The 26314-nt window shown below is 51.2% G+C and overlaps 2 protein-coding genes across 3 annotated transcripts in view; both read left to right on the forward strand.

Moving 5' to 3' along the window:
• Positions 1-1747: 1747 nt before the first annotated feature.
• Positions 1748-14918, forward strand: LOC120382872 (zinc finger protein 585A-like). Of its 2 annotated transcripts, none has more exons than XM_039500307.1 (4): positions 1748-1782; positions 10877-10990; positions 11303-13220; positions 13446-14918. In XM_039500307.1, exons 1-3 carry the CDS (start codon positions 1749-1751, stop codon positions 13165-13167), a joined length of 2013 nt encoding a protein of 670 aa, XP_039356241.1. In that variant the 5' UTR covers position 1748; the 3' UTR covers positions 13168-13220; positions 13446-14918. The 2 variants fall into 2 exon arrangements, with proteins under 2 accessions (XP_039356241.1, XP_039356242.1); XM_039500308.1 differs by having other exon boundaries at positions 11306-13220.
• A 7223-nt stretch (positions 14919-22141) lies between these two features.
• LOC120382929 (zinc finger protein 707-like) overlaps positions 22142-26314 on the forward strand; it is a 37716-nt gene continuing 33543 nt past the window's right edge. The window contains exons 1-3 of the mRNA XM_039500414.1: positions 22142-22219; positions 23693-23780; positions 24301-24427. Of these exons, the coding sequence (XP_039356348.1) occupies positions 23724-23780; positions 24301-24427 (184 nt within the window). The 5' untranslated portion in view covers positions 22142-22219; positions 23693-23723. The remainder of the gene's footprint in view (positions 22220-23692; positions 23781-24300; positions 24428-26314) is intronic.

Here is a 26314-nt window from a genome sequence, read left to right on the forward strand (position 1 = left end):
GTGTACAAGGGGCAGAAGGAGTCAGAGTGGAAAAAAATCCCCTCCCCAGGCTCGACCCAGGTCCACCAGAGCTGCTGGGGAGAGGAACCCCTCCCTCAGCCCGGCTCAGGACCACAGCAGCTGCCGTGGCTGGGGAGAGGTGCCTCTCACGCGGCCCCGAGCTGCTGCGGTGAGAGAGGGCTGGGGGGTGTCCTCTCCCCACTGCAGTCTGCACCCCAAAACCCTTGTAAGGCAAAATCCAGTGGCATCCAAACCTTATAGGCCCAAGCCTCATGTCAAGCTGCCAAGGTCAGCTCGCTGAAATGAGGGAGTGGAAAGTACCCAACAGTCCCCTAGCCATAAACAATTGTGCCATATCCTTCACAGTCGCCGTTTAACTGCAAAAGGACAGACAGTAAATACCAGGAGAGGCCTAACATGGGAAGAATTTAAGATTGCTCTAATTTATATTGATTTTGCAACATTTCTAGTAAGGAAATAACAAGGAAATGTCTGCAGCCTTGTGTAACGAGTTTGTGCTTTTAAGCTTTATAAGCCTGTCCGTAACCAGCTTCGGGGAGGCTGTTTGCAATAGCGGTCCGCCCCGTGCGCTGGTAATCAATCAAAGGCCTCAGGCTGTTCTGATCCAAACACAACGCATGGTCGTTTTTCCACGACAAGGCTAACCCTAACCCTAACGTCACGAGATTTGTAGAAGCGGGGATTGTGCGAGGCGGATGGGGAAACGACATGGGAAGCTGTTTTCTAACCTTGCTTTCAGATAAGAATGGGAAGGAAAATGTATAACAAGATTCAGCTGTATCCGTTGATATATGTGAGGAGAACCTATAAATATGTGCTTTAAACTGTTGTACTTTGGAGACCTGTCTAAGTAAGGGAACCTCCCCCCCCTTCATAGGCTCCCCCTGCAATTGCTTGAAATAAACTGCCTCTGACTTGCTGCTAACAAACACAAGAGTGAAGACTCTGTTTCTTCCATGGGAATCTGCAGGTGACATGGACTGAAGCCCCTTCTGTAACCTCCCCCATTGCTCCTCTCGCCCCGACAGACTGAGGAATCACATCCACATTTTGCTCCAGATGGTCCCATCTTCCAGGAGACAGGGCAGGGAAATGGCTGTGATGGAGCCAGCTCAGGTAGGAGATTTTCAGGGAGCTACTGGGCGGGGTGAGGGAGAGGCAGGGAGGAGACAGGATGTGAGAAACCTGCTGATTTTCTGAGTAGGCCCATTGGAGGGTGGGGAGGTGAGGGGACATTCCCCAATTTCTCAAACAGGATACAACCCCGTAGGCAGGCCTGGGAACATTTTCCAGACTCCCAGTGCTGGAGTCTGGACCCACTGGCCTGAGGCTGCTGTGAAATACGCAGGGAAGCTGTTGGGATTCCTGTCCCTGTCCCCGGCTCAGAGCTCTGCTTCCCATGTCAGCCTGTGGCTGGCAGGCATGTGGGAAATAAGAAATCCCGGCCCTGCTCCGTCTGATGTGGGGGACAGGGAGCGCTCACCTTCTTCCCACCCTGAAGCCTCTGAGCTGGGTGGTGGTGGGATTCTGCCAGTCTGGCCCTCCCAGAGCTTCACATTTTTTTCCCCTTCCCGTGACTAGTGGGATTGTATCTGGGGCAGCAGGTGCTGAGGGAGGGACTCTTGTTGTTTCAGATGCCGGTGACCTTCGAGGAGGTGGCTGTGTATTTCACCCAGGGGCAGGGAGCTCTGCTGGACCCCGCTCAGAGAGCCCTCTACAGGGACGTCATGCAGGAGAACTATGAGATGGTGACCTCGCTGGGTAAGGGCTTCCTGTCCACTTTGTTATTAGAAGCCGTGGGACCTACGTATCTGAATGTGTTCAGGTTCTTCCTCGGTCAGTTACATTAGAGGCAAATGCGTTCCATAATGCACAGCTGCCATGTGAGAGAGACTTATGTAAGCGGGGGAATGGTCCCGCTATTATGGGGAACTTTCCTGGCTTCTGTGCTACCCTGGTGAAGTGGGCTAGCGAAAGGATCTGAGTCCTCGCTCCCACTTCCTTTACCCAGAGGCCTCTCTGCCCTTGAGGACTCTCCTGTCTGGCAGAGTTCTCATAGCCCCAACAAGACTGGGCCCAGGATTCCTGGGGGGCTCAACCCCCAACCCTGCTGTGGCCACCTAGGACAGGGGTTAAGGTGTCCCCACTCCGGGGTACCCTCTCTGCACTGGGCACCTCCCTGACCCACTGATTATTCCAGACAATTTAAAGCAAATACAAGTTGTTTACTTAACAATCAATTTAAAGAAAAGAATAAGAATAAATGGGAAAGGTTACAGGGAAACACATCACCCTGCTCTGTGGCAGGGAACATTACAAACAATGTCTCTGGACATCAAGGCCCTTTGCAGTCTGTTCCTTGTAGGCCCCAGGCCTCCTTCTCAGGCCCTGGCTGTGCTGCAGGGATGCTGTGGGTGAGACACTTGAAATGGTGGTGACCACACACCTCCGGGCTTTGGGTGGTGGGATCCTTCTTTCCAGTGCCAGCCCCCCGGCAGGTTAAGGTCCCCCTCCCAGCCTGGCCTGCATGGACCCTTGGCTGGGGGTGTCTTTTTGTGCTGGGCCCTTTGCCCAAGGTCCCCCCTTGGCTGGCCCCGGTTGCTCACTACACCTGGCTCTCTGGCTGCAGCTCCGCTCCCAGCACAGGGTCTGCTCTCTCTGGGCTGTGCCTGTGGCTCTCTGGCTGCAGCTCCACTCCCAGCACAGGGTCTGCTCTCTCTGCGCTGTGCCTGTGGCTCTCTGGCTGCAGCTCCGCTCCCAGCACAGGATCTGCTCTCTATGCGCTGTGCCTGTGGCTCTCTGGCTGCAGCTCCGCTCCCAGCACAGGATCTGCTCTCTCTCTGCGCTGTGCCTGTGGCTCTCTGGCTGCAGCTCCGCTCCCAGCACAGGATCTGCTCTCTCTGCGCTGTGCCTCTGGCTCTCTGGCTGCAGCTCCGCTCCCAGCACAGGATCTGCTCTCTCTGCGCTGTGCCTGTGGCTCTCTGGCTGCAGCTCCGCTCCCAGCACAGGATCTGCTCTTTCTCTGCGCTGTGCCCGTGGCTCTCTGGCTGCAGCTCTGCTCCCAGCACAGGATCTGCTCTCTCTGCGCTGTGCCTCTGGCTCTCTGGCTGCAGCTCTGCTCCCAGCACAGGATCTGCTCTCTCTGCGCTGTGCCTCTGGCTCTCTGGCTGCAGCTCTGCTCCCAGCACAGGATCTGCTCTCTCTCTGCGCTGTGCCTCTGGCTCTCTGGCTGCAGCTCCGCTCCCAGCACAGGATCTGCTCTCTCTGGGCTGTGCCTGTGGCTCTCTGGCTGCAGCTCCGCTCCCTCTGGATCTGGCCCGGCTCTGCTGTCCAGTTCAGCTTGGGCCCCTGCTTTCTCCTTTGCTCGGCCCCACTCTGTCTGACTCCGGCACATTCCTGCTCACACAGGGAGGACGGGACCCACACTGGCCTTCTGTCTCCCTGATTAGCCGGCCTGCCCTGTCAATCAGGCTGACCTGGAGCATTGGCCTCTTGCCATTGTTCCTGGGGACTGTCAATCTCAGGGTCCTGATTTGCCATCGATCCCTCCCCTTTTAGTGCTGGGAGCTAGCAACCAAAACACCCCCACTGAATGTTAGTAAGGGGGCAACAGTCCCCTTACATTCCCCCCTGCTAAAATTCTGCCACAGCCACAATAGTTACACCAGTACATCCGGGCCCCATAAAAACAACATATATCCACATCATATTATATTAAAAACCCATTAAGAATTACGAAAAGAACATTTAACATAGTTAACGCTCCACATCTACTTCTTAATACTATACATAACAATATTCATCAACACACTACATAGAACCAATAACATAAGTATCTCTAAGTCTAACAGGAAGTACACCTTTATTAGCCCTCTGGGACCTCCTTAAGACTGGTGCTTCGTTACCCATATTTTCTGTTTCCCTATCCTCGGGTAATACTGGGTCAGTTTGAGGGATCTGGCCATTCTCGTTAGGGTTTGGGTTTGCCCCACTCTGTCCCGCTCTGTATTCGGTTTGTGGGACTAGAACCATTTCCCAACTAGTTTCAGCCTCCTCAGAGTGTACTGATCTACGCCTTCTATAGTCCCTTCTAAGCGTGCAATGTTTCAACTGGTCCCTGTGTACTACTCTCTCAGGACCTCCTCGTTCAGGCCGGATGGTGTAAACTGGTAGCTCGGGATTGGTGTGAGCAACTACAATGTGGGGATTTGACTCCCACTTGTCCTGTATTTTATTACGCCCCCGGTGTCTATGGTTACGAACTAGTACACAGTCACCGGGCCTGATGAGAGCCCCACTGGACTTGCGATCATAAGTCCTTTTCCTACTTTGGGCTGTCTCTTTAGTTGTATTGAGAGCTACTTCACAGGCTATCTTCAGCCTGTCATGGTGACCTTTGACCCAGTCATCCAAATTGGTCACCACATCCTCCTCAGGGCCCTCTCTGTCCAGAATATCCAATGGCAACCTGGGATCCCTCCCAAACATGAGATAAAAAGGAGCGTAACCTGTTGACGAATGGACATGGCTGTTATAGGCCAACACAAGCTCAGGGAGATGTTCCTGCCAGGCTTGCTTCTTTTCCAGCGGGAGTGTTCTTAGCATATCGTGCAGTGTCCGGTTAAATCTCTCACACTGAGCGTTTCCTTGCGGGTGATAGGGTGTTGTTCGGCTTTTGGCTATGCCATACAGTTTACACAATTCAGCTATCACTTCTGATTCAAAATTCCTCCCCTGATCCGAGTGTAACCGTGCCGGACAACCATAGTACACAAACCAATGTTATATGAGGGCATCAGCCGTTGTCCGCACTGTCTGGTTTCTAGTTGGAACTGCAACAGTGAATCGGGTGAACATGTCCGTGAGGACCAGTATGTTCTCATACCCCTCTGAAGATCTCTCTAGCCATGTGTAATCCATTGCTAGGACCTCCATTGGGGCAGTCACATTAGTACAGGTCAAAGGGGCTCGGTTGGGAGGAAACACATCTTTGGCTAAGGCACACCGTTTACATTGACGGATCCATGCTTGCACGTCGCTACCCATTGTGGGCCAGTAATAGTTTCTCCTCATCACCTCCAGAGTGCTCCTGTGTCCGAAATGTCCCCCATGATCATGCCTGGCTTCATAAACTTGACGGCAGAGCGACACAGGCACCACTAACTGCCACACTTCCTCACCATCTCGGGGATGGTATGTTACCCGGAACAGCACTCCACGGTGTAATCTAAGTCGTTCCCACTGTCTAGCTAGCTTCTTAGACTGGTGTATCTGGCCCCAAATCTCCGATCTGGCCTCCTTTGGTTCATGACTGCCACTAAGACAGGTCCAACATCACCTTCGCTTTGCAGAGTCTGAATCTCCTCCCATGAGTACCCCGAGATTATTGCACTCTCCCCTTTTACCAGATTTTGTACTGCATCCTCTACCGTCACTTCGTCCTTGGGCTTTGGATTCTCTAGCCACAAACACGTACGCACAACATCTGCAGGAATGACTAGGAAGTCTTTCTCTAGATCCTCACCCTCTTCTGATTCCTCCTCCAGAGGCAATCTAGACAGAGTGTCAGCATTGATGTTCTGCCTTCCAGGCTTATACTGTACTTCAAAAGTGAACTCAGCGAGTTGGGCCACCCAGCGGTGTTCAATTGCACCTAAGTTAGCCGTTGCCAGGTATCGGAGTGGATTGTGGTCTGAGATTACCGTGAATTTAGAGTACACTAAATAATCCTTAAATTTTTCAGTGATAGCCCACTTCAAGGCCAATAGTTCTAGTTTAAAAGCACTGTAGTTTTTGTCATTTCTTTCTGACCTCCTCAGCCCTCGGCTTGCATATGCGATTACACGCTTGGCCCCCTCTTGCTTCTGGCTGAGCACCGCACCTAGGCCGTGCAGGCTTCCATCTGTTGTCACTATAAATGGCAGGCTAAAGTCAGGATATGCAAGTACAGGTGGTGACATCAGCTGATGTCTTAATTTGTCAAAAGCTGTCTGACAGGCATCATCCCACACAAAACATTGGTCCTTTCCCTTCCTTTGGGTGGGTTGGCCCACTAGTCCATATAGCGGTGCAGCAACGTGCGCAAACTTTGGAATGAATTGTCTGTAATAGCTCATGAAACCTAGAGCCTGCCGCACTTGCTTGGCATTTTTGGGGACCGGCCAATTTTCCAGCGCCCTGGTCTTCTCCTCATCTACCTGGATTCCCTCCTTTGAAATCACATGGCCCAAGAATTTGACTTTTTCACGTAGGAGGCAGCACTTGCTTGGCTTCAGCTTTAATCTGTGTTCCTTCAATCGTGTGAAAACCAAGTCCAATTTTTCCATATGACTCTCAAAATCCTTGGAAAACACAATAATATCATCCAGGTATATCAGCAAAGTGTCTAAGATATAGTCTCCCAAAACCCCCTCCATTAGTCTCTGGAACGTAGCAGGTGCATTACACAAGCCGAATGGCATATGTGTCCATTCAAACAGCCCAAAGGGAGTCGTCACTGCTGTCTTTTCCTGGTCTCGTTCTTCCACTGCAACCTGGAAATAACCAGACGTTAAATCGAGGGTTGAAAACACTCTTGCACTCCCTAATGCATCCAGTGACTCTTCCACCCTGGGTAGCGGGTAGGCATCTTTGTGTGTTACCTCATTCAGTTTCCTGTAGTCACAGCAAAATCGCACCCCACCATCTTTTTTTATTACAATCACTGCAGGTGATGCCCACGGACTGTGGCTTTCTTTAAGGACACCTTGAGTCACTAGGTCCAAGATGTGTTTTTTTACCTCCTGGAACACTCGTGGTGAAATCCGCCGGTGTCTCTGTTTTATCGGGACAGCATCTCCAGTGGCTATTTGGTGTGTCACTGTGGTGGTGTAACCGAAGTCCCGCTCATCCCTGGAAAAGACCTCTTGATGTTTCTCCAGTAGCGCCTGCAAACGGCCAACCTGTGTAGGGGTTAGCTGTTGGAGGTCCACTTGGACTGGGATGGGTAGCTCTCCCTCGGGTGCCACTTGCAATGTGATAACCTGTGTGCCTTTTTTTACTTTTGTCACCCGCAGCTCATCCCCATTTTCTTCCAAGGCCACCCCCACTGGGGGCACCACTCCTTCAGGTTGGTGTATCTCTGCCACCCTGGTTCGGGGGCACAACTTTATGGCCTTCTTACTTGAGTTTAACAGCCTGACTGGCACTTTTCCTTTGCTGGCATTAGCCAGTACATTTGCAACCAGGAGCCCATTAGGGAGACTGGCCCCAGGTGTTGGCTCGACAAGCACTCTGTATCCGTCAAAGTCACTTGGCACCCAGCAGCGTCCATCAATAATCTTCTCACTCCAGGGAGGTATAACCACCTTCTGTCTCCCTGCCACCCTAACATAGCCAATTTGTCCCGTTGGCCCCGGGAAACATTCATGTCTCTCCACTTGGGCTAGTACTCGCTTCAGTGTAGCGTCCTTCCTGGGCTGCCCATGACGGTTCATCTCCTGGGTTCCTTCTCCTACCAACAGTAATTCTTTCAGCTCTCTTATAATATTCATCCCAAGAATTCCTGGTACTCTGTTCTCCATTAAAGTCTTTCCTGAAGCTGTGTCCTTTAGAATAAAGATGCATTTCCCAGGGATTGTTCGACCCATGTACCCTACATCAGCTTCAAGGCACCCCACCACAGGGATGGCAAGTCCATTAGCTGCCGTTAGCTGTACAAATTGGGTATTATGCATGGTCAGATCTCTCTCTTTTAAGTGGTTTCGGAAATATGATTCAGAAATAGTGGTGACTTCTGAGCCAGTGTCTATCAAACAGCGGGTTCTCACCCCTGCTATGGTTATTTCCACTGTCAAGCAGTCCCCGAAAGCTCGGCCACAGAAGTCGTTGAATATACTAACATCATCAGGGTCCTTTTCCTCGCTGCTGCCACGCTGCCCTTTTTCTAGGGACAGCCGTAGAAACCCTTCAGTCCCCACTTGGCCTTCTGACGGTGGGCTGCTTGCTCCCTGTGCCTCTTGAATGTCAGGTGCCTGGGACTCCAGTCTCCTTCTCAGTGTACATTCTCGACTAGTATGTCCTGGCCTTTCGCAAGTGTAACAAATGTATCTGCCCAGCTCGTCCTTCAGTGGAGATCTTCTTCGGGGTCCTGGGACCCTTGGATGTCTTGGCATATTGGTGGGGTTTTTCCCTTTCATCACCTCAGTCATCACTTTCAGCATCTCCCCCTGTTGGACCGCCAGTTTTTGGACAGCTTCACTTAAGCTTTCCAATGTTGGCTGTGTTTGGGGCCGGGCTTTTTCCCCAGCAGCTGCATTCACTAGGCCCCCACTTCGTGTACAGGGGTTACTCTTGGCTGTCTCTGCCACAGGAACTTCCTCTTCTTCTGACCACATAATGGCAGCCTGCACGAGTTCATGGAACTTCTTACTGGGCTCTTCCTTAAACCTCCTTTTCATTTCACGGCGGAGGGAATCATTCTGGATCTCCGGTACTAACAGCTCTTTCAGAACTGTATCTGGGTCTGGAACTCGTTGAGGGTCTCGCCGCTCCACTTTGCTCATTCTCTCCTGGAGGTCATATGCATATGCCCGGATAGTTTCACCAGGCTCCTGCTTTCTCTCAAAGAACTCCTTTAGTCGGGTTCCAATAGGCACCTTGTCTCCATACACGTCTAGGAGGAGTTCAAATACCTTTTCCACATCTTTCTTGTGTGCCACTGCCATGAACTTTACTGTGGCCTTGGCCTGGCCCTTGAGATGTTCCTCTATGAAGTCTACATGGTCTTCTACAGGTACTCTTAGCACACGCAGAGCTGCCTTTACAGACTTGACCCATTCTTCTACCATAATGTCTCCTCGTCTTGTCAGGAAGCCACCAAACTCTGTGACCTTCTGCTCCCGTGGGACATAAATAGTAGGGGGTTTCTTAGCTTCTGCTGCCTGTTGGTCTATCACTGCCTTAGCCAGTGATAAGGCTTCTCTCTGTTCAGTTCTAGCTTGTTGTAATGCCTCCGCTTGGTTTGATAATCTGCGCTGAAGATCAGCAAACTGGGTTCGTAGTTCAATTCCAGCCATGGTAGAGTGCTCAACCAGGCCTGGACAATGCTACTAGAACTCAACCAGTAAACCAATGGGGTGGACCCTGTGGATAGGATCCTGTTCGTGACGCCAATTATGTAAGCGGGGGAATGGTCCCGCTATTGTGGGGAACTTTCCTGGCTTCTGTGCTACCCCGGTGAAGTGGGCTAGCGAAAGGATCTGAGTCCTCACTCCCATTTCCTTTACCCAGAGGCCTCTCTGCCCTTGAGGACTCTCCTGTCTGGCAGAGTTCTCATAGCCCCAACAAGACTGGGCCCAGGATTCCTGGGGGGCTCAACCCCCAACCCTGCTGTGGCCACCTAGGCCAGGGGCTAAGGTGTCCCCACTCCGGGGTACCCTCTCTGCACTGGGCACCTCCCTGACCCACTGATTATTCCAGACAATTTAAAGCAAATACAAGTTGTTTACTTAACAATCAATTTAAAGAAAAGAATAAGAATAAATGGGAACGGTTACAGGGAAACACATCACCCTGCTCTGTGGCAGGGAACATTACAAACAATGTCTCTGGACATCAAGGCACTTTGCAGTCTGTTCCTTGTAGGCCTCAGGCCTCCTTCTCAGGCCCTGGCTGTGCTGCAGGGATGCTGTGGGTGGGACACTTGAAATGGTGGTGACCACACACCTCCGGGCTTTGGGTGGTGGGATCCTTCTTTCCAGTGCCAGCCCCCCGGCAGGTTAAGGTTCCCCTCCCAGCCTGGCCTGCATGGACCCTTGGCTGGGGATGTCTTTTTGTGCTGGGCCCTTTGTCCAAGGTCCCCCCTTGGCTGGCCCCGGTTGCTCACTACACCTGGCTCTCTGGCTGCAGCTCCGCTCCCAGCACAGGATCTGCTCTTCCTGGGCTGTGCCACAGGATCTGCTCTCTCTCTGCGCTGTGCCTGTGGCTCCCTGGCTGCAGCTCCACTCCCAGCACAGGGTCTGCTCTCTCTGCTCTGTGCCTGTGGCTCTCTGGCTGCAGCTCCGCTCCCTCTGGATCTGGCCCGGCTCTGCTCTCCAGCTCAGCTTGGGCCCCTGCTTTCTCCTTTGCTCGGCCCCACTCTGTCTGACTCCGGCACATTCCTGCTCACACACGGATTACGGGACCCACGCTGGCCTTCTGTCTCCCTGATTAGCCGGCCTGCCCTGTCAATCAGGCTGACCTGGAGCATTGGCCTCTTGCCACTGTTCCTGGGGACTGTCAGTCTCAGGGTCTTGATTTGCCATCGATCCCTCCCCTTTTAGTGCTGGAAGCTAGCAACCAAAACACCCCCACTGAATGTTAGTAAGGGGGCAACAGTCCCCTTACACTTGCATCTCTGTGCCCTCTCCAGTGGAACATGGGTGTCAAAAGCCAGTGGACAACCAAACCATCTCCCCACGCCACCTTTCCAAGGGGCATAAATCCAGCATTGTCCTGTCTGTGTTGTTTCTCGGCTGCACACACAATCCCTGTTCACCTCCCTCGTTGGGACTAGCTCCAGCCCTGGGGAGGGCTCTGGGCTCTGCAGGTTTAGAAAGAGGCAGGGGTTTAAGTCCAGAGCTGTGTGTGTGTCAGCAAGGCCCCCAGCGCACAGATCCTGGGAACGCCTAGTGAGGGTGTAGTAATAATTCAACTCACCTCCCCAGACAACTTCATCTGCGCAAGGGGGCCCAGTGACCACGTTCCCATCCTCTTGGATGCCACGTTCCTCCAGCAGAGCACAGGGACAGGTTCCACTCACGGAATGTCCTTAGTGACAAATACTCCACCAGTGCTCCATGCACCCTGATCTGGTCTGATTTCACCCTCTGCGCAGGATTTCCCCTTGCCAAACCTGAGCTTATCGTCCGCCTGGAGAAAGGGGAAGAGCCGTGGGTGCCGGATCTCCAGGCCTGCGAGGAAAGATGGCTTCCGAGATGCCCCCATACAGGTGAGGACTGACACAGAAACCATCTAGGGAGGGAAGGAAAAAGTTGAGAATCCCCAAATATGGTGTGAGTAAGCACCCCCTGTTCTTCCTCATTTCAGCCAGGACAGGGCTGTAGTCAGCAAATATCGCTCACGACTTTCCGCCCAGCCTCTTAGCTGCAGGAGTTTATTTCCCATTTCTCCTTCACTTTGAGAGTTTGGGTGGGATGTGGAGGCAGAATCCAATTGCTCAGTCTCTCTGTTGGGTTTTCCCTTTGTGCTATTCCTCTTTCTCCCCAGCACAATGACTCCTGTCTGGATTGTCTCTCTCCAGCAGGTGCTGAGCGAGGGAATGAGAATGAGGAGGAGAATCATCATCAGGAAGTTCCTGGAGAAGTGCAACCGCAGGCGACCTTTGTGGGAGGAGCTGAAGGGAAATGTTTCAGTCCAAAGTCAGCACTAAAGTCACTTAAGAAAAGCCACACAGGAGAAAGGCCCCATAAGTGCTTGGACTGTGGGAAAAGTTTCATGCAAAGGTCACACCTTGTTAAACATCAGGTAATCCACACAGGAGAGAGACCCCACAAGTGCTTGGACTGTGGGAAAAGTTTCATAAAAAGGTCAAACCTTGTTCGACATAAGGCACTCCACACAGGAGAGAGACCCCACAAGTGCTTGGACTGTGGAAAAAGTTTCATAGGAAGGTCAGAATTTGTTTATCATCAGGCAGTCCACACAGGAGAGAGACCCCATAAATGCTTGGACTGTGGGAAAAGTTTCATGCAGAGGTCACACCTTGTTCAACATCTGGCAATCCACACTGGAGCGAGACCCCACAAGTGCTTGGACTGTGGGAAAAGATTCAAACACAGGTCACACCTTGTTCAACATCAGGCAATTCACACAGGAGATAGACCCCACAAGTGCTTGGACTGTGGGAAAAGATTCAAACACAGGTCACACCTTGTTCAACATCAGGCAATTCACACAGGAGATAGACCCCACAAGTGCTTGGACTGTGGGAAAAGTTTCATACCTAGGTCAGCCCTTGTTAAACATCAGGCAGTCCACACAGAACAGAGATCCCATAAGTGCTTACAGTGTGGGAAAATTTTCACATATAGGTCGGCACTTGTTAATCATCAGCCAACCCACACAGGAGAAAGGCCCCACAAGTGCTTGGATTGTGGGAAAAGTTTCAAGCAAAGGTCCCACCTTGTTAAACATCAGGCAGTCCACACAGGAGCGAGACCCCACAAGTGCTTAGACTGTGGGAAAAGTTTCATACGAAGGTCAGTCCTTGTTTGTCATCAGTCAGTCCACACAGGAGAGAGACCCCACAAGTGCGTGGACTGTGAGAAAAGTTTCAAAAGAAGGTCAAGCCTTGTTCAACATCAGGCAATCCACACAGGAGAGAGACCCCACAAGTGCTTGGACTGTGGGAAAAGTTTCTTACGAAGATCAGAATTTGTTTATCATCAGGCAATCCACACAGGAGAGAGACCCCATAAGTGTTTGGACTGTGGGAAAAGTTTCATACGGAGGTCACAGCTTGTTCAACATCAGGCAATCCACACAGGAGAGAGACCCCACAAGTGCTTGGACTGTGGGAAAAGATTCATAAAAAGGTCAGACCTTGTTTCTCATCAGGTAGTCCACACAGGAGAGAGACCACACAAGTGCTTGGACTGTGGGGAAAGTTTCATACGAAGGTCAGACCTTGTTTGTCATCAGTCAGTCCACACAGGAGAGAGACCCCACAAGTGCTTGGACTGTGGGAAAAGTTTCCTAAGAAGGTCAGACCTTGTTTGTCATCAGTCAGTCCACACAGGAGAGAGACCCCACAAGTGCTTGGACTGTGGGAAAAGTTTCCTAAGAAGGTCAGACCTTGTTTGTCATCAGTCAGGCCACACAGGAGAGAGACCCCACAAGTGCGTGGACTGTGAGAAAAGTTTCATAAAAAGATCAAACCTTGTTAGACATCAGGCAATCCACACAGGAGAGAGACCCCACAAGTGCTTGGACTGTGGGAAAAGTTTCATACGGAGGTCAGACCTTCTTAGACATAAAGTAGTCCACACAGGAGAGAGACTCCACAGGTGCTTGTACTGTGGGAAAAGTTTCAAACACAGGTCACACCTTGTTCAACATCAGGCAGTCCACACAGGGGAGAGACCCCCACAGGTGCTTGCTCTGTAGGTAAACATTCAGACAGAGATCAGCCCTGGTTAAACACCAGAAAATCCACACAGGAGAGAAAAAAAAACAGGAGTACTTGTGGCACCTTAAAGACTAACAAATTTATTTAAGCATGAGCTTTCGTGAGCTAAAGCTCACTTCTTCGGATGCATCCGAAGAAGTGAGCTTTAGCTCACGAAAGCTCATGCTTAAATAAATTTGTTAGTCTTTAAGGTGCCACAAGTACTCCTGTTTTTTTTGCGGATACAGACTAACACGGCTGCTACTCTGAAATACAGGAGAGAGACTCTGTAAGTGCTTGAACTGTAGGAAAAGTTTCACATGGAGATTAGACCTCGTTCAACATGGGAGAATCCACACAGGAGAGAGACTCCTCACAAGTGCTTGGACTGTGTGAAAAGTTTCATACAGAGATCACAGCTCATTAAACATGAGAGAATCCACACAGGATCTAAACTTCTGTGACACATGACAAAAAGGGTTAAGCAGCTTCCATGTAATTGACTCAAATCAGGCCTTGTTACACGTCAGGGAAAACTAAATCCTCAGTACCACTTCCAGGGCCGGCTCCAGGCACCAGACGAGGAAGCACGTGCCTGGGGGGGCACTTTTTGCTTGGGGTGGCAAAAAAAGCTTGAGCTGGCCCTGATCACTTCAAAGTAATCTTATTGAGAGCGGCAACAGTTCCTTAGTACCTCTCTGCATTTGATTTTGTTAGAAAATCAATAAGTTTGGATGGCATGATCCCCAGAGGGACAGACGGTTCCACGGGCAGTCCTCCTTTGATACCCCATTAGAGATTTCAAAAGGTGTCTTACCTCTTGATTGGCGCCTTGGGGTTCGAAGGAGAACAGTCCGCAGTAGCTGCCGCGGGCTGAGCTGGGCGTTACCATCCGAGTCATGGCATGAGTTTTTACTTTAAGGTTGGTTGTAACAAATCAGAGACAGTTTATTCTTAAGCAATTGCAAGAGGGGAACTGCACACCCGGGCAGGGAATCTCTCTTACTCCAGGTAGGGCTCCGAAGATAAACAGTTGGAGCAAGACTTTCTACCTTTTTTTTAATCGACAATAATGATTATACATGAACAACCTTGCCACTTCCTGAAACCAGAAAATTGGATCTACATAAAGGTCCATCAGCGAAAGACCACACCGGCTCCACGCTGGAAAGGCCCTTATCAAGTCCTGCTGACTACCAGCACCACTGTAAAATGCCAAGAACTGACTGCCTGGACCCGTGCTTCTCACAGCAAAAAGGCCTCTCCACCTCAAGAGGACTTTACGACTGATGATCAGCCTGTTTCTCCTTCTGGTGCCGCTGTTTTTTTTGGGCAGCAGGAAAAAAGGACAAGATAAAGTGCTAGTAACCTCTCCCTTGTCCACTGACAGGGGTAGAGAGGTGCTGCCTCTCTTCACTCAGCCCCTCTGCCCCAGCCCGTCTGCATGCAGAGAGCACCACTGAGAGGGACTGGTTCCTACAGGGCCTTTTGTGGGAGGCCTGGAGACCCCACCTCTGCCTCCGCAGCATCAGCCTCTGAAGTTCTGGCTCCGCTAGGAGGTGTGGTGGGGATTAGCCAGCAGATCTCTGTGACCCTCCACCAGATTTCCTAGTGTAAACTCACTCTGAGCATCTTATGTGCTCTGACCAGTGCTCCCTCGTCTTTTACATCCATGTGCAGAATGAATTTGGTTGTATGCACCAGGATGTGACACATCATCTCCATATTGGCGCACAGAAGATAATTCATGTGGTGGGGGTGGGGCCAAGGGGTTCGGAGAGTGGGAGGGGACTCAGGGCTGGGCAGAGGGTTGGGTGTGGAGGGGTGAGGGCTCTGGCTAGGCCTGTGAGGTGGGGCTGGGAATGAGGGAATTTGGGTTGCAGGCTGCGTTGGGGACAGGACTCTCCCCAGCCCACTCTCACCACAGCAGCTCGGAGCCAGGTGGGAGCAGGGCCGACTCTGGCTTTTTTGCCGCCCCAAGCATAAAAAAAAAAGGGGGGGGGCGCAGGAGTGGCAAAGCAGGGAAAAAAATTCAAAAACCCACAGTGCGGCCAGAGCGGCAAAGCGGGGTAGGGGGAACAAATAAACAGCGCGTCTGGAACGGCAAAGTGTGTGGGGGGGGAATGCAGCAAAGCCGGAGCAGCAAAGCGGGGGAAAAAAAACAACAAAAACCCACAAAGCGGCCGGAGCGGTAAATCAGGGTGGGGGGAACAAAAAAACGGTGCGGCTGGAACGGCAAAGTGTGGGGGGGGGAAAGAAACCTGCAGCACAGCCGGAGCGGGAAAGCACGGGGGGGGGGGGGAACCAAAAAACACTGCACGGCCCGAGCTGCAAAGCAGGTGAAAAAAAAATAACCTGCGGAGCGGCTGGAGCGGCAAAGCTGGGGCGGGGGGGGAACGGCGCGGCCGCCAAACGGGAAAAAACAAAACAAAACCCTCCAGGGCTGCCGGAGCCAGGGGACTCCCTGTGCTGCAGTGCACACCTGGTCTCATGGGGAGGGAGCGGGGGCCAGAGAGAGAAGGGGGTGGCGAGGGCTTCAGCGGGGCGCTCACCCCGCGGCCTTGATCGCCGCGCTGCCTGTCGGGAGGGCTCTGCGCTGCTCCGGTCGGCAGGGAGGGAAGGACGCGGGCTGCCCTGCCGAGTTTGCTGCAGGGCGCTCCCCTCCTCCACACTGCCGCCCCCTACAGGGCGGCCAGAGCAGGAAACAACGGCCCTTGGTGAGAGGCACCTCTCCCCAGCCATTGCAGCTTCTGTGGTCCTGGGCCGGGCTGAGGGAGGGGTTCCTCTCCCCTGCAGCTCCAGTGGACCCGGGCTAAGCCTTCAGAGGGGCCCCTCCCTGCCTGCCTCCATGGCCCTCGATAGCCTGCAGTGCAGCTGCGTTGCCTGCAGGGAACACAGTTTCTGACCCCCCACCCCCACCCCAATCTCCCGTTAGCAGAGTGATTGCTAGTCCCTGAGTTCCCCCTTGGCGGCCAGACTTTCTCGTTCCCAGATAGTCTCGCGTTACCCCAGGCCGTGCCGGAAAGCATTTAGTGTTTGTACATTTTATCCTTTATGCACCAGAATTAACTAGATGCTAAAAAAGTGGGGAGCAGGGACAGTGAAATGGGGTGTTTTAGCTTCTCTGCTATTTCAGGGCGACGGGGTGAGTGCGAGAGATTCCCTACTTCCCCTAAAAAAAGAAAGAGGCGTTCTTGTGGCACCTTAGAAACGAACACCTATATTCGGGCATAAGCTTTGATGGGCTAAAACCCACTTCAGATGCATAGAGTGGAACATACAGGAGGAAGATATACATACAGAGAACATGAAAAGATGGGGGTTGCCATACCAACTCTGGGACTAGTCAATTAAGGTGAGCTATTAGGAGGAGAAAAAAAACAATTGTAGTGATAATCAGGGTGGCCCATTTCAAACAGTTGACAAGACGGTGTGAGAAACAGTAGGGGAAAACTCATACTAGCTCGCCTGAGTTGATTAGTCTCACAGAGTTGGTATGGCAACCTCCATCTTTTCACTGTGTGTGTGTGTGTGTGTCTTCCTACTGTATGCTCCACTCCATGCATCTGATGAAGTGCGTCATAGCCCACGAAAGCTTATGCCCAAAAAAATTTGTTAGTTTCTAAGGTGCCAGAAGGAGTCCTCGTTCTTTTTGCGGATACAGACTAATACAGCTCCCACTTGAAACCTCCTTCCCCTGTCACTGTCACGCTCCACTCTCAACACAGCAGGCTCTGTCCCAGCCATGGAAAGTTTAACCTGTCTCTCTTCTTTCCCTCCATCTCCCAAGGTGTCACTTATCACCCTGTCCCTGGCTCTTCATGCTTAGGAGTCACAGCTTTGATGTCTATGGTCTTAGGTCAGACGCCTGAGTGCTGGAGAAGGAAGTGTCACAGACGTGGGAGTGGTCAGGGAAATCTCAATGAACTTCAAAGCACAGTTTGACCTTCAGATTTTATAGCCCTGTTTCCATCTATTGATAAAATTGCTTCCTGGGTTTTTCTAGGTTTAGTCCAGATCATTTATAGATGGGAAGGTTGTTTTGTTTTTCATTCTCTTTCTTTTATGATGATGATGCTAAAACTTTTGTAACTCATACAGCCGAATAAGCAGGTGAGAAGTGAAGCCGGTTTAGCCACTTCAGAAGAAAATGGGTGAATTTCTTAAGAGTCTCTGAGATTTCAACTTTATGAATGTGAAATCATTGTATAGTCCACCCTGGCCGGTGGGTTTTTCTCTCTTCGTGAAGGCCATGAGGTCATGTCTTTGATATTAGTTTAGTTGGATAGTTTGTGGCTCAGATTTTCTGCAGATTTCAAGAGACAAATGGTCATTGGCACGAATCATCCTTTTTTAGATATTATTTTATTTTAATGTTTGTGTAACCCTTTGTCGTGAGATTTTTGTGTGTGTGGTTTGAACAATGACAGTAATAATAATAATAATTGGAGATATACCAATCTCCTAAAACTGGAAGGAACCTTGAAAGGTCATCGAGTCCAGCCCCCTGCCTTGACTAGCAGGACCAATTTTTGCCCCAGATCCCTAAGTGGCCCCCTCAACCCTGGGTTAGCAGGTCAATGCTCAAACCACTGAGCTATCCCTCCAGTGATCAGTGTCTCTCAGCATGAACACTGATGGTGAGAGTTGGGTACGTCCAGACTACCCGCCATATCCGCAGGTAGCAATCGATTTTTCAGGAATCGATATATCGCGTCTCCGATATATCAATCCCCGAACGCGCTCCTGTCGACTCTGGAACTCCACTGGAGCGAGTGGAGGTAGCAGAGTCGACACGGGGAGCCGCGGACGTCGATCCTGCACCGTGAAGACCCGAGGTAAATCAATCTAAGATACTTTGACTTCAGCTATGCTATTCACATAGCTGAAGTTGCGTATCCGATACCCCCTCCCCCAGTGTAGACCAGCCCCTAGATTCAGAATGCGAGAGACAGAGACTGAAATGGAAGTTACTGCCTGTGAAAGCAATGTTAAGTGAGCCTAAACTTTTGTCAAGTTAACTGTGTACATGATAAAGAGGGGGAATGAGGGAGCTCTGAGAAACACAATTGCAACAGGTAATCTTAAGAAAGCCGTTAACCGCAAAAGAACAACTCTTTAAAACGGGACAACTTGGTTTTGCTGTGTTCCTAATAAGGAAATATTAATGAGGAAATGTGCTTATCTGTATATTGTTAAAAATCTATGTAAGCTTTTATTGTTTTCATCTTTGCAGAGCAGCTCGATGCAGCTGTCTCTCCCCGCATGCTTGTATTACAATAAAGAAGCCTCAGGCTGTCTGATACAAACGCAAGGCGTGGGTAATTTCCACGACACTGCCTGATCCCTGCAGAGATGTGAGATACCGTTGGGAGGGGGAGAAGTTGGGGGAACAGAGCTGGGAAACTGTTGGGTTTGCTCCTCCGAGCCTGACAGCCGAGGCTGAGAACTGTGAACTCGCTGCACCGGTACCAGAGAAGGAGGGACTCAACTTGGACTGGCTGAGTCGTGTGAAGCTGCCCCTGAACTCTAAAGGTCCATGAACGACATCCCGGACAATGATAGGGGAGGCAGTAGCGTCTCCCTATTCTTGAGATGCCAAACTTGGGCTGAGGCAAGAAGGGAGCCGGGGATGTCAACAGACCTGGGCAGCCTTGAAGCCAGGCCGACCCCCATCACTGAGGCCAGAGGGAGATGAGGAACCCGACAGTCCACCCGGTCACCCCTTCCCCATCTACCTCAGTGTCCTGTGTTGGGATGACAGAGACTCTCTTTGCCCCCCATGCTCACCATTTATGTATGGTCCTGATATATCGTGTACAACATAGGTCTGGTGAGGGATCATTGGAAAAGTCATGATCTGCCATTGAAATGCATGTAACACCAGTGCATGTAGAATGGTGATTTTTTAGTGTATGTTTGTTGCTAGGGTGACCATATCCCAGGTGCCCAAAAAGAGACACTGAGGAAGGTGGGAGCTGGAGGGGGTAGAGTGGGTGCTGGAGGGGATGGGGCAGGGGTATTCACAATTTGAGGTGTAGTTAAGGTGACCAGAAGTCCTGATTTTTATAGGGACAGTCCTGATTTTTGGGTCTTTTTCTTATAAAGGCTCCTATTACCCCCACTTCCCCATCCCAATTTTTCACATTTGCTGTCTGGTCACCCTAGGTGTAGTGCAGTTTCCCACTCTGGGAGAAGAGGGGTTAAAGCAGCCCTTGGGGAGGCTGTGCAAAGCCCAGCCAATGAGAGGAGGACTTGCGGAGAGAGCCAATGGAAAGGAGGCTTGATGGAGCAGCCAGCGAGGGCCATATAAAAAGGACTGTTCTGCAGAGCAGAGAACAGTCTCTGTCTCCAGCCTGATGGAAGAGGACTAGCTGTCTATAAAGAGAAGTGTCAGGGAGAGCAGGGTGGGGTCAGGCGAGTAAGCGGAGCTGCAGCCTGACTGGCTGCCAGACAGAAGCCCCGATAGGAGGCAGGGAAGGTGCTGGGGCTACCGGGAAGTGGCCCAGGGATAAAGAGGTAAGCAGCAGCACTTGGAGGGGAGGCAGTAAGAGCTGCTGCTAGAGGGTCCTGGGGGAGGGGCCCAGAGAAGCAAGCGGGTCTGTCCCACTTGCTGCCAAAGAGAGTGGCCCATCGAAGAACCGCAGTTTGCCCCTGAGGGAAGGGCTGTACTAGGGGCTGCAGTTCGGCACCATGGTGACAGGCTGGGAGCAAGGGCTGCTGGTTCTCCGGTATGACGTGACCTGATTAAAATATCATATGGATCATTGTTGCAACCACTGTTCTACGTTTGCAAGAAATCTTGTGCAAAGGTGGTCAAGTGAGGTGCCTATGGAAAGGATTGCAATAGCTGGGTATTTTTGTTCTATTTGCATGCATATGTTATTGATGTGTTTGAAATTATGACTATTGGCTACATACTTGTACTTCCATGAGTTTGATTCTCAGTAGCCCCAGTGAAGCATTTGGCCAGCGTATTGCGAAGGAACGATTCAAATTGCGTGGCCCAGCAAGAAGTACCTGACTGACAATGGGCCTCGGGAGATGCCAGTCCATATCGGATGAGCCTTCCTGGGAACATTCAAACTAGCATGTGGGCCATGGCTTCTGCCTGTAAAGTCATGCGTAGATGGGTGATTTGCCCATGTGATGGCTCATGTGACTGGACATTGTTACTGTTCTTTTCAATGGGGTTCCCTGCACATGATGCAAGATATAAAAGACCCTGGAAACATCTCCATCTTATCTCTTTCCTGCTCCAGCTTCTCTGCTGCTCAAACCCTTGGACTATGCATTTGTACGAAGGGGAGCGTTCCAATCGGGGAACGGAGGTCCTTCTAATGATTTGGGAGTAACCAGAAACTTGATATAAGCCTGCAGTTTGTTCCATCGCTGCCGAATCAAGAGCTTTATGATTATTGTATGTATTTGATTCCTTGGACCAATTTTAACTCACCTTTCTTTTTATTAATAAACTTTTAAATGTTAGATACTAAAGAATTGGCAACAGGATGATTTCTGGGTAAGATCTGATTTGTATATGGACATGAGTGTGTAGCTGATCCTTTGGGATCAGGAGAACCTTTAACTGGGGACACTGATTTTAATGACCACTCATCCCTCTAAGCAATGCTTCTAGTGGTGATACAAGAGGACTGGAGTATCCGAGGGAATTGCTTCTCTGACTTTGTTAGCCAGAGCGATGACAAAGAAGTTCGCTTTTCGCTGTACCTTGTGAGTGAAGGACTACCTATCATGGGCTGTGCCTGCCCTTGGTCTCAGCAGTTCATCCTGAACTGGATACTCTCAGTAGTGTCCCACTAAAGCAAACCTTTACACCGCAGAAAGGGGGAGAACGGAGTTTGGGGCTCAGCCAGAGGGCTGTACCCCGAAGAGGACACTGGTCCAGGAGAGATGCAGATCTGGCTTCTGAAGACATGGAGCCAGCGAAGCAATGACAGAGCGTGAGACGCCACCAGAGGAGGGTGCCCTGCTGATGGACTGAGATAATTCCCTGGAGGACCAGCAGCAGCTCTCTCCCAGCAATGCGGCTGCACTACAAGCTGTGTGTGACCTGGTGGGCTGCCCCCCTCCACTGCCTCTTCCCCGCAAAGAGAGAGGCAGGAACGTTCCCCCCTCTTACCTCTGTGCATATTTATTGGTTTCTCCTCAAGTTAGTTAGGATTATAGGGGAAAGTGTCAGAGCGGCCACCAGTGAGAGTTCCTGGCCGCCAACTTTGGTCATGAGACCCCCTGGGCCAGATGATGGGCCCTTCTGATCATAGCGCCTGGGAGTGGAACAGGAGCCGGACCCAGAGATGCTGCAGAGGGATCCATTGAGCACTAGGACCCAGGAGCAGCCGGGAGGCGGCTCCGGGCAGCGAGCGCTGGGCTCAGGCCCGGCCGCAGGAAGCGACTCGCAGCCGCTGCGGTGACTCTGGCTCCCAGGCTCCTGGCGAGATCCCCGAGCCCCGGGGGGCGGCTGGTGCTGGGAGCCCGGAGCCCTGGCTGCAGCCGGGAGAGGGGAATCTCCAGCAGGGCCCTTCCCGCTGCTCCCCCCACCAGGAGCCTCTCCCAGGGCAGAGCCCCCAGCCCGGCCCCTGCCCCGGGGGGCCCCGCTCGGAGGGAATGTGAGAGAGACCCGCCCCCCGGCACCCCCGGGCTGCAGGGGGCGGAGGCTAAAGAGGTGCCGGGGGTGAGGGCAGGAAGCGGGTGCGGGGGCTGCGGGGGGGCAGGAGGCGGGTGCGGGGCTGCGGGGGGCAGGCTGGGATGGGGCGGTCCCAGTGTGTTATTGTCTAGGCTGACCAGACAGCAAGTGTGAAAAATCAGGACAGGAGGTGGGGGGTGATAGGAGCCTATATATGAAAAAGACCCCAAAATCGGGACCATCCCTATAAAATCGGGACATCTGGTCACCCTATGTATTGTCAGACACCTCCGTGCTGCTGGGGTCTGTGTCTCATGAGTTTTGGGGTCTGGCTGGGGCCCTGGTCTGTTTTTCCTGCAGGATTCAGTTCTCAGCCCCACCGGAGTCGCTGCTGATTCTGGCCGGTAGGGAGAGTGGATGGGCCAATGGAATCAGCCTTTGTCTGCCTGTCCCTGGGGGCTGCTGGGGGAGTCCAGGGCAGCTCGTTCTTCGGGTGATGCCACCAGAGGGCTCCGGCTGTTCCTCAGGGAGAGGAGTTTACAGGGTAGTGCAGGGAAATCCCCCAAAGTGGCCCCTTTTTTTCCTTTTCTTTTTCTAGCATTTGGCTTAGAGTTGCTGTTACGGGAAGTGTCTGAAGAGCCTCGGGTGAATGTGGACCTGTGAAAAGGGGGTTTGCAGCAGCCATCTTAGTGTTTTTAAGAGACAGAGCAGAAGACAGGCTGTGAGGGAAAATTTAGCCGGCCTTAAGCTTTAGTCAAGGTCCTCTGAGTTTGGTCAAGCTTGCTTACAGGCCTTGAACTAAGATCCTGCTTGTTTCTGTGTACAAGGGGCAGAAGGAGTCAGAATGGAAAAAATCCCCTCCCCAGGCTCGACCCAGGTCCAGCAGAGCTGCTGGGGAGAGGAACCCCTCCCTCAGCCCGGCTCAGGACCACAGCAGCTGCCGTGGCTGGGGAGAGGTGCCTCTCACCCTGCCCCGAGCTGCTGCGGTGAGAGAGGGCTGGGGGGTGTCCTCTCCCCACCGCAGTCTGCACCCCAAATCCCTTGTAAGGGAAAATCCAGTGGCATCCAAACCTTATAGGCCCAAGCCTCATGTCGAGCTGCCAAGGTCAGCTCGCTGAAATGAGGGCACAGAGGAGGCAGTGGAAAGTACCCAACAGTCCCCTAGCCAAAAACAATTGTGCCATATCCTTCACGGTCACCGTTTCACCGCAAAAGGACAGACAGTAAATACCAGGAGAGGCCTAACATGGGAAGAATTTAAGTTTGCTCTAATTTATATTGATTTTGCAACATTTCTAGTAAGGAAATGACAAGGCAATGTATGCAGCCTTGTGTAACGAGTTTGTGCTTTTAAGCTTTATAAGCGTGTCTGTAACCAGCTTCGAAGAGGCTGTTTCCAATAGCGGTCTGCCCCGTGCGCTGGTAATCAGTCAAAGGCCTCAGGCGGTTCTGATCCAAACACAACGCGTGGTCGTTTTTCCACGACAAGGCTAACCCTAACCCTAACGTCACGAGATTTGTAGAAGCGGCGATTGTGCGGGGCGGTTGGGGAAACGATATGAGAAGCTGTTTTCTAACCTTGCTTTCAGATAAGAATGGGAAGGAAAATGTATAACAAGATTCAGCTGTATCCGTTGATATATGTGAGGGGAACCTATAAATATGTGCTTTAAACTGTTGTACTTTGGAGACCTGCCTAAGAAAGGGAAGCCCCCCATCCCCATAGGCTCCCCCTGCAGTTGCTTGAAATAAACTGCCTCTGACTTGCTGCTAACAAACACAAGAGTGAAGAATCTGTTTCTTCCATGGGAATCTGCGGGTGACATGGACTGAAGCCCCTTCTGTAACCTCCCGCATTGCTCCTCTCGCCCTGACAGACTGAGGAATCACGTCCACATTTCGCTCCAGATGGTCCCGTCTTCTAGGAGACAAGGAAGGGAAATGGCTGTGATGGAGTCAGTTCAGGTAGGAGATTTTCAGGGAGCTACTGGGCGGGGTGAAGGAAAGGCAGAGAGGAGACAGGGTGTGAGAAACCTGCTGATTTTCTGAGTAGGCCCATTGGAGGCGGGGGAGGGGAGAGGGGACATTCCCCAATTTCTCAAACAGGATACAACCCCGTAGGCAGGCCTGGGAACATTTTCCAGACTCCCAATGCTGGAGCCTGGACCCACTGGCCTGAGGCTGCTGTGAAATATGAAGAGAAGCTGTTGGTATTCCGGTCCCTGTCCCCGGCTCAGAGCTCTGCTTCCCATGTCAGGCTGTGGCTGGCAGGCATGTGGGAAATAAGAAATCCCGGCCCTGCTCCGTCTGATGTAGGGGACAGGGAGCGCTCACCTTCTTCCCACCCTGAAGCCTCTGAGCTGGGTGGTGGTGGGATTCTGCCAGTCTGGCCCTCCCAGAGCTTCACATTTTTTTCCCCTTCCCGTGGCTAGTGGGATTGTATCTGGGGCAGCAGGTGCTGAGGGAGGGACTCTTGTTGTTTCAGATGCCGGTGACCTTCGAGGAGGTGGCTGTGTATTTCACCCAGGGGCAGGGAGCTCTGCTGGACCCCGCTCAGAGAGCCCTCTACAGGGACGTTATGCAGGAGACCTATGAGATGGTGACCTCGCTGGGTAAGGGCTTCCCGTCCACTCTGTTATTAGAAGCCATGGGACTTACGTATCTGAATGTGTTCAGGTTCTTCCTCAGTCAGTTACATTAGAGGCGAATGGGTTCCATAATGCACAGCTGCCATGTGAGAGAATTGCATCTCTGTGCCCTCTCCAGTGGAACATGGGTGTCAAAACCCAGTGGACAAGCTAAACCATCCCCACCCCTCCACCTTTCAAAGGGGCATAAATCCAGCATTGTCCTGTCCGTGTTGTTTCTTGGCTGCACACACAATCCCTGTTCACCTCCCTTGTTGGGACTAGCTCCAGCCCAGGGGAGGGCTCTGGGCTCTTCAGGTTTAGAAAGAGGCAGGGGTTTAAGTGCAGAGCTGTGTGTGAGGCAGCAAGGCCCCCAGAGTGCAGAGATCCTGGGAACGCCTAGTGAGGGTGTAGTAATAATTCAGCTCACCTCCCCAGACAACTTCCTCTGCGCAAGGGGGCTCAGTGACCACGTTCCCTTCCTCTTGGATAAAGTCATTGCGGAGAAACTAAATGGATTCTTTGCTTCAGTCTTCACGGCTGAGGATGTTAGGGAGATTCCCAAACCTGAGCTGGATTTTGTAGGTGACAAATCTGAGGAACTGTCACAGATTGAAGTCTGACTAGAGGAGGTTTTGGAATTAATTGATAAACTCAACATTAACAAGTCACCGGGACCAGATGGCATTCACCCAAGAGTTCTGAAAGAACTCAAATGTGAAGTTGCGGAACTATTAACTAAGGTTTGTAACCTGTCCTTTAAATCGGCTTCGGTACCCAATGACTGGAAGTTAGCTAATGTAACGCCAATATTTAAAAAGGGCTCTAGGGGTGATCCCAGCAATTACAGACCGGTAAGTCTAACGTCGGTACCGGGCAAATTAGTTGAAACAATAGTAAAGAATAAAATTGTGAGACACATAGAAAGACATAAACTCTTGAGCAATAGTCAACATGGTTTCTGTAAAGGGAAATCGTGTCTTACTAATCTATTAGAGTTCTTTGAAGGGGTCAACAAACCTGTGGACAAGGGGGATCCGGTGGACATAGTGTACTTAGATTTCCAGAAAGCCTTTGACAAGGTCCCTCACCAAAGGCTCTTACGTAAATTAAGCTGTCATGGGATAAAAGGAAAGGTCCTTTCATGGATTGAGAACTGGTTAAAGGACAGGGAACAAAGGGTAGGAATTAATGGTAAATTCTCAGAATGGAGAGGGGTAACTAGTGGTGTTCCCCAAGGGTCAGTCCTAGGACCAATCCTATTCAATTTATTCATAAATGATCTGGAGAAAGGGGTAAACAGTGAGGTGGCAAAGTTTGCAGATGATACTAAACTACTCAAGATAGTTAAGACCAAAGCAGATTGTGAAGAACTTCAAAAAGATCTCACAAAACTAAGTGATTGGGCAACAAAATGGCAAATGAATTTAATGTGGATAAATGTAAAGTAATGCACATTGGAAGAAATAACCCCCACTATACATACAACATGATGGGGGCTAATTTAGCTACAACGAGTCAGGAAAAAGATCTTGGAGTTATCGTGGATAGTTCTCTGAAGATGTCCACGCAGTGTGCAGAGGCGGTCAAAAAAGCAAAGAGGATGTTAGGAATCATTAAAAAGGGGATAGAGAATAAGACTGAGAATATATTATTGCCCTTATATAAATCCATGGTACGCACACATCTCGAATACTGTGTACAGATGTGGTGGTCTCACCTCAAAAAAGATATTCTAGCACTAGAAAAGGTTCAGAAAAGAGCAACTAAAATGATTAGGGGTTTAGAGAGGGTCCCATATGAGAAAAGATTAAAGAGGCTAGGACTCTTCAGTTTGGAAAAGAGAAGACTAAGGGGGGACATGATAGAGGT

Source organism: Mauremys reevesii, linkage group 15 (genome assembly GCF_016161935.1).
Source record: "Mauremys reevesii isolate NIE-2019 linkage group 15, ASM1616193v1, whole genome shotgun sequence".
Taxonomy (NCBI): domain Eukaryota; kingdom Metazoa; phylum Chordata; order Testudines; family Geoemydidae; genus Mauremys; species Mauremys reevesii.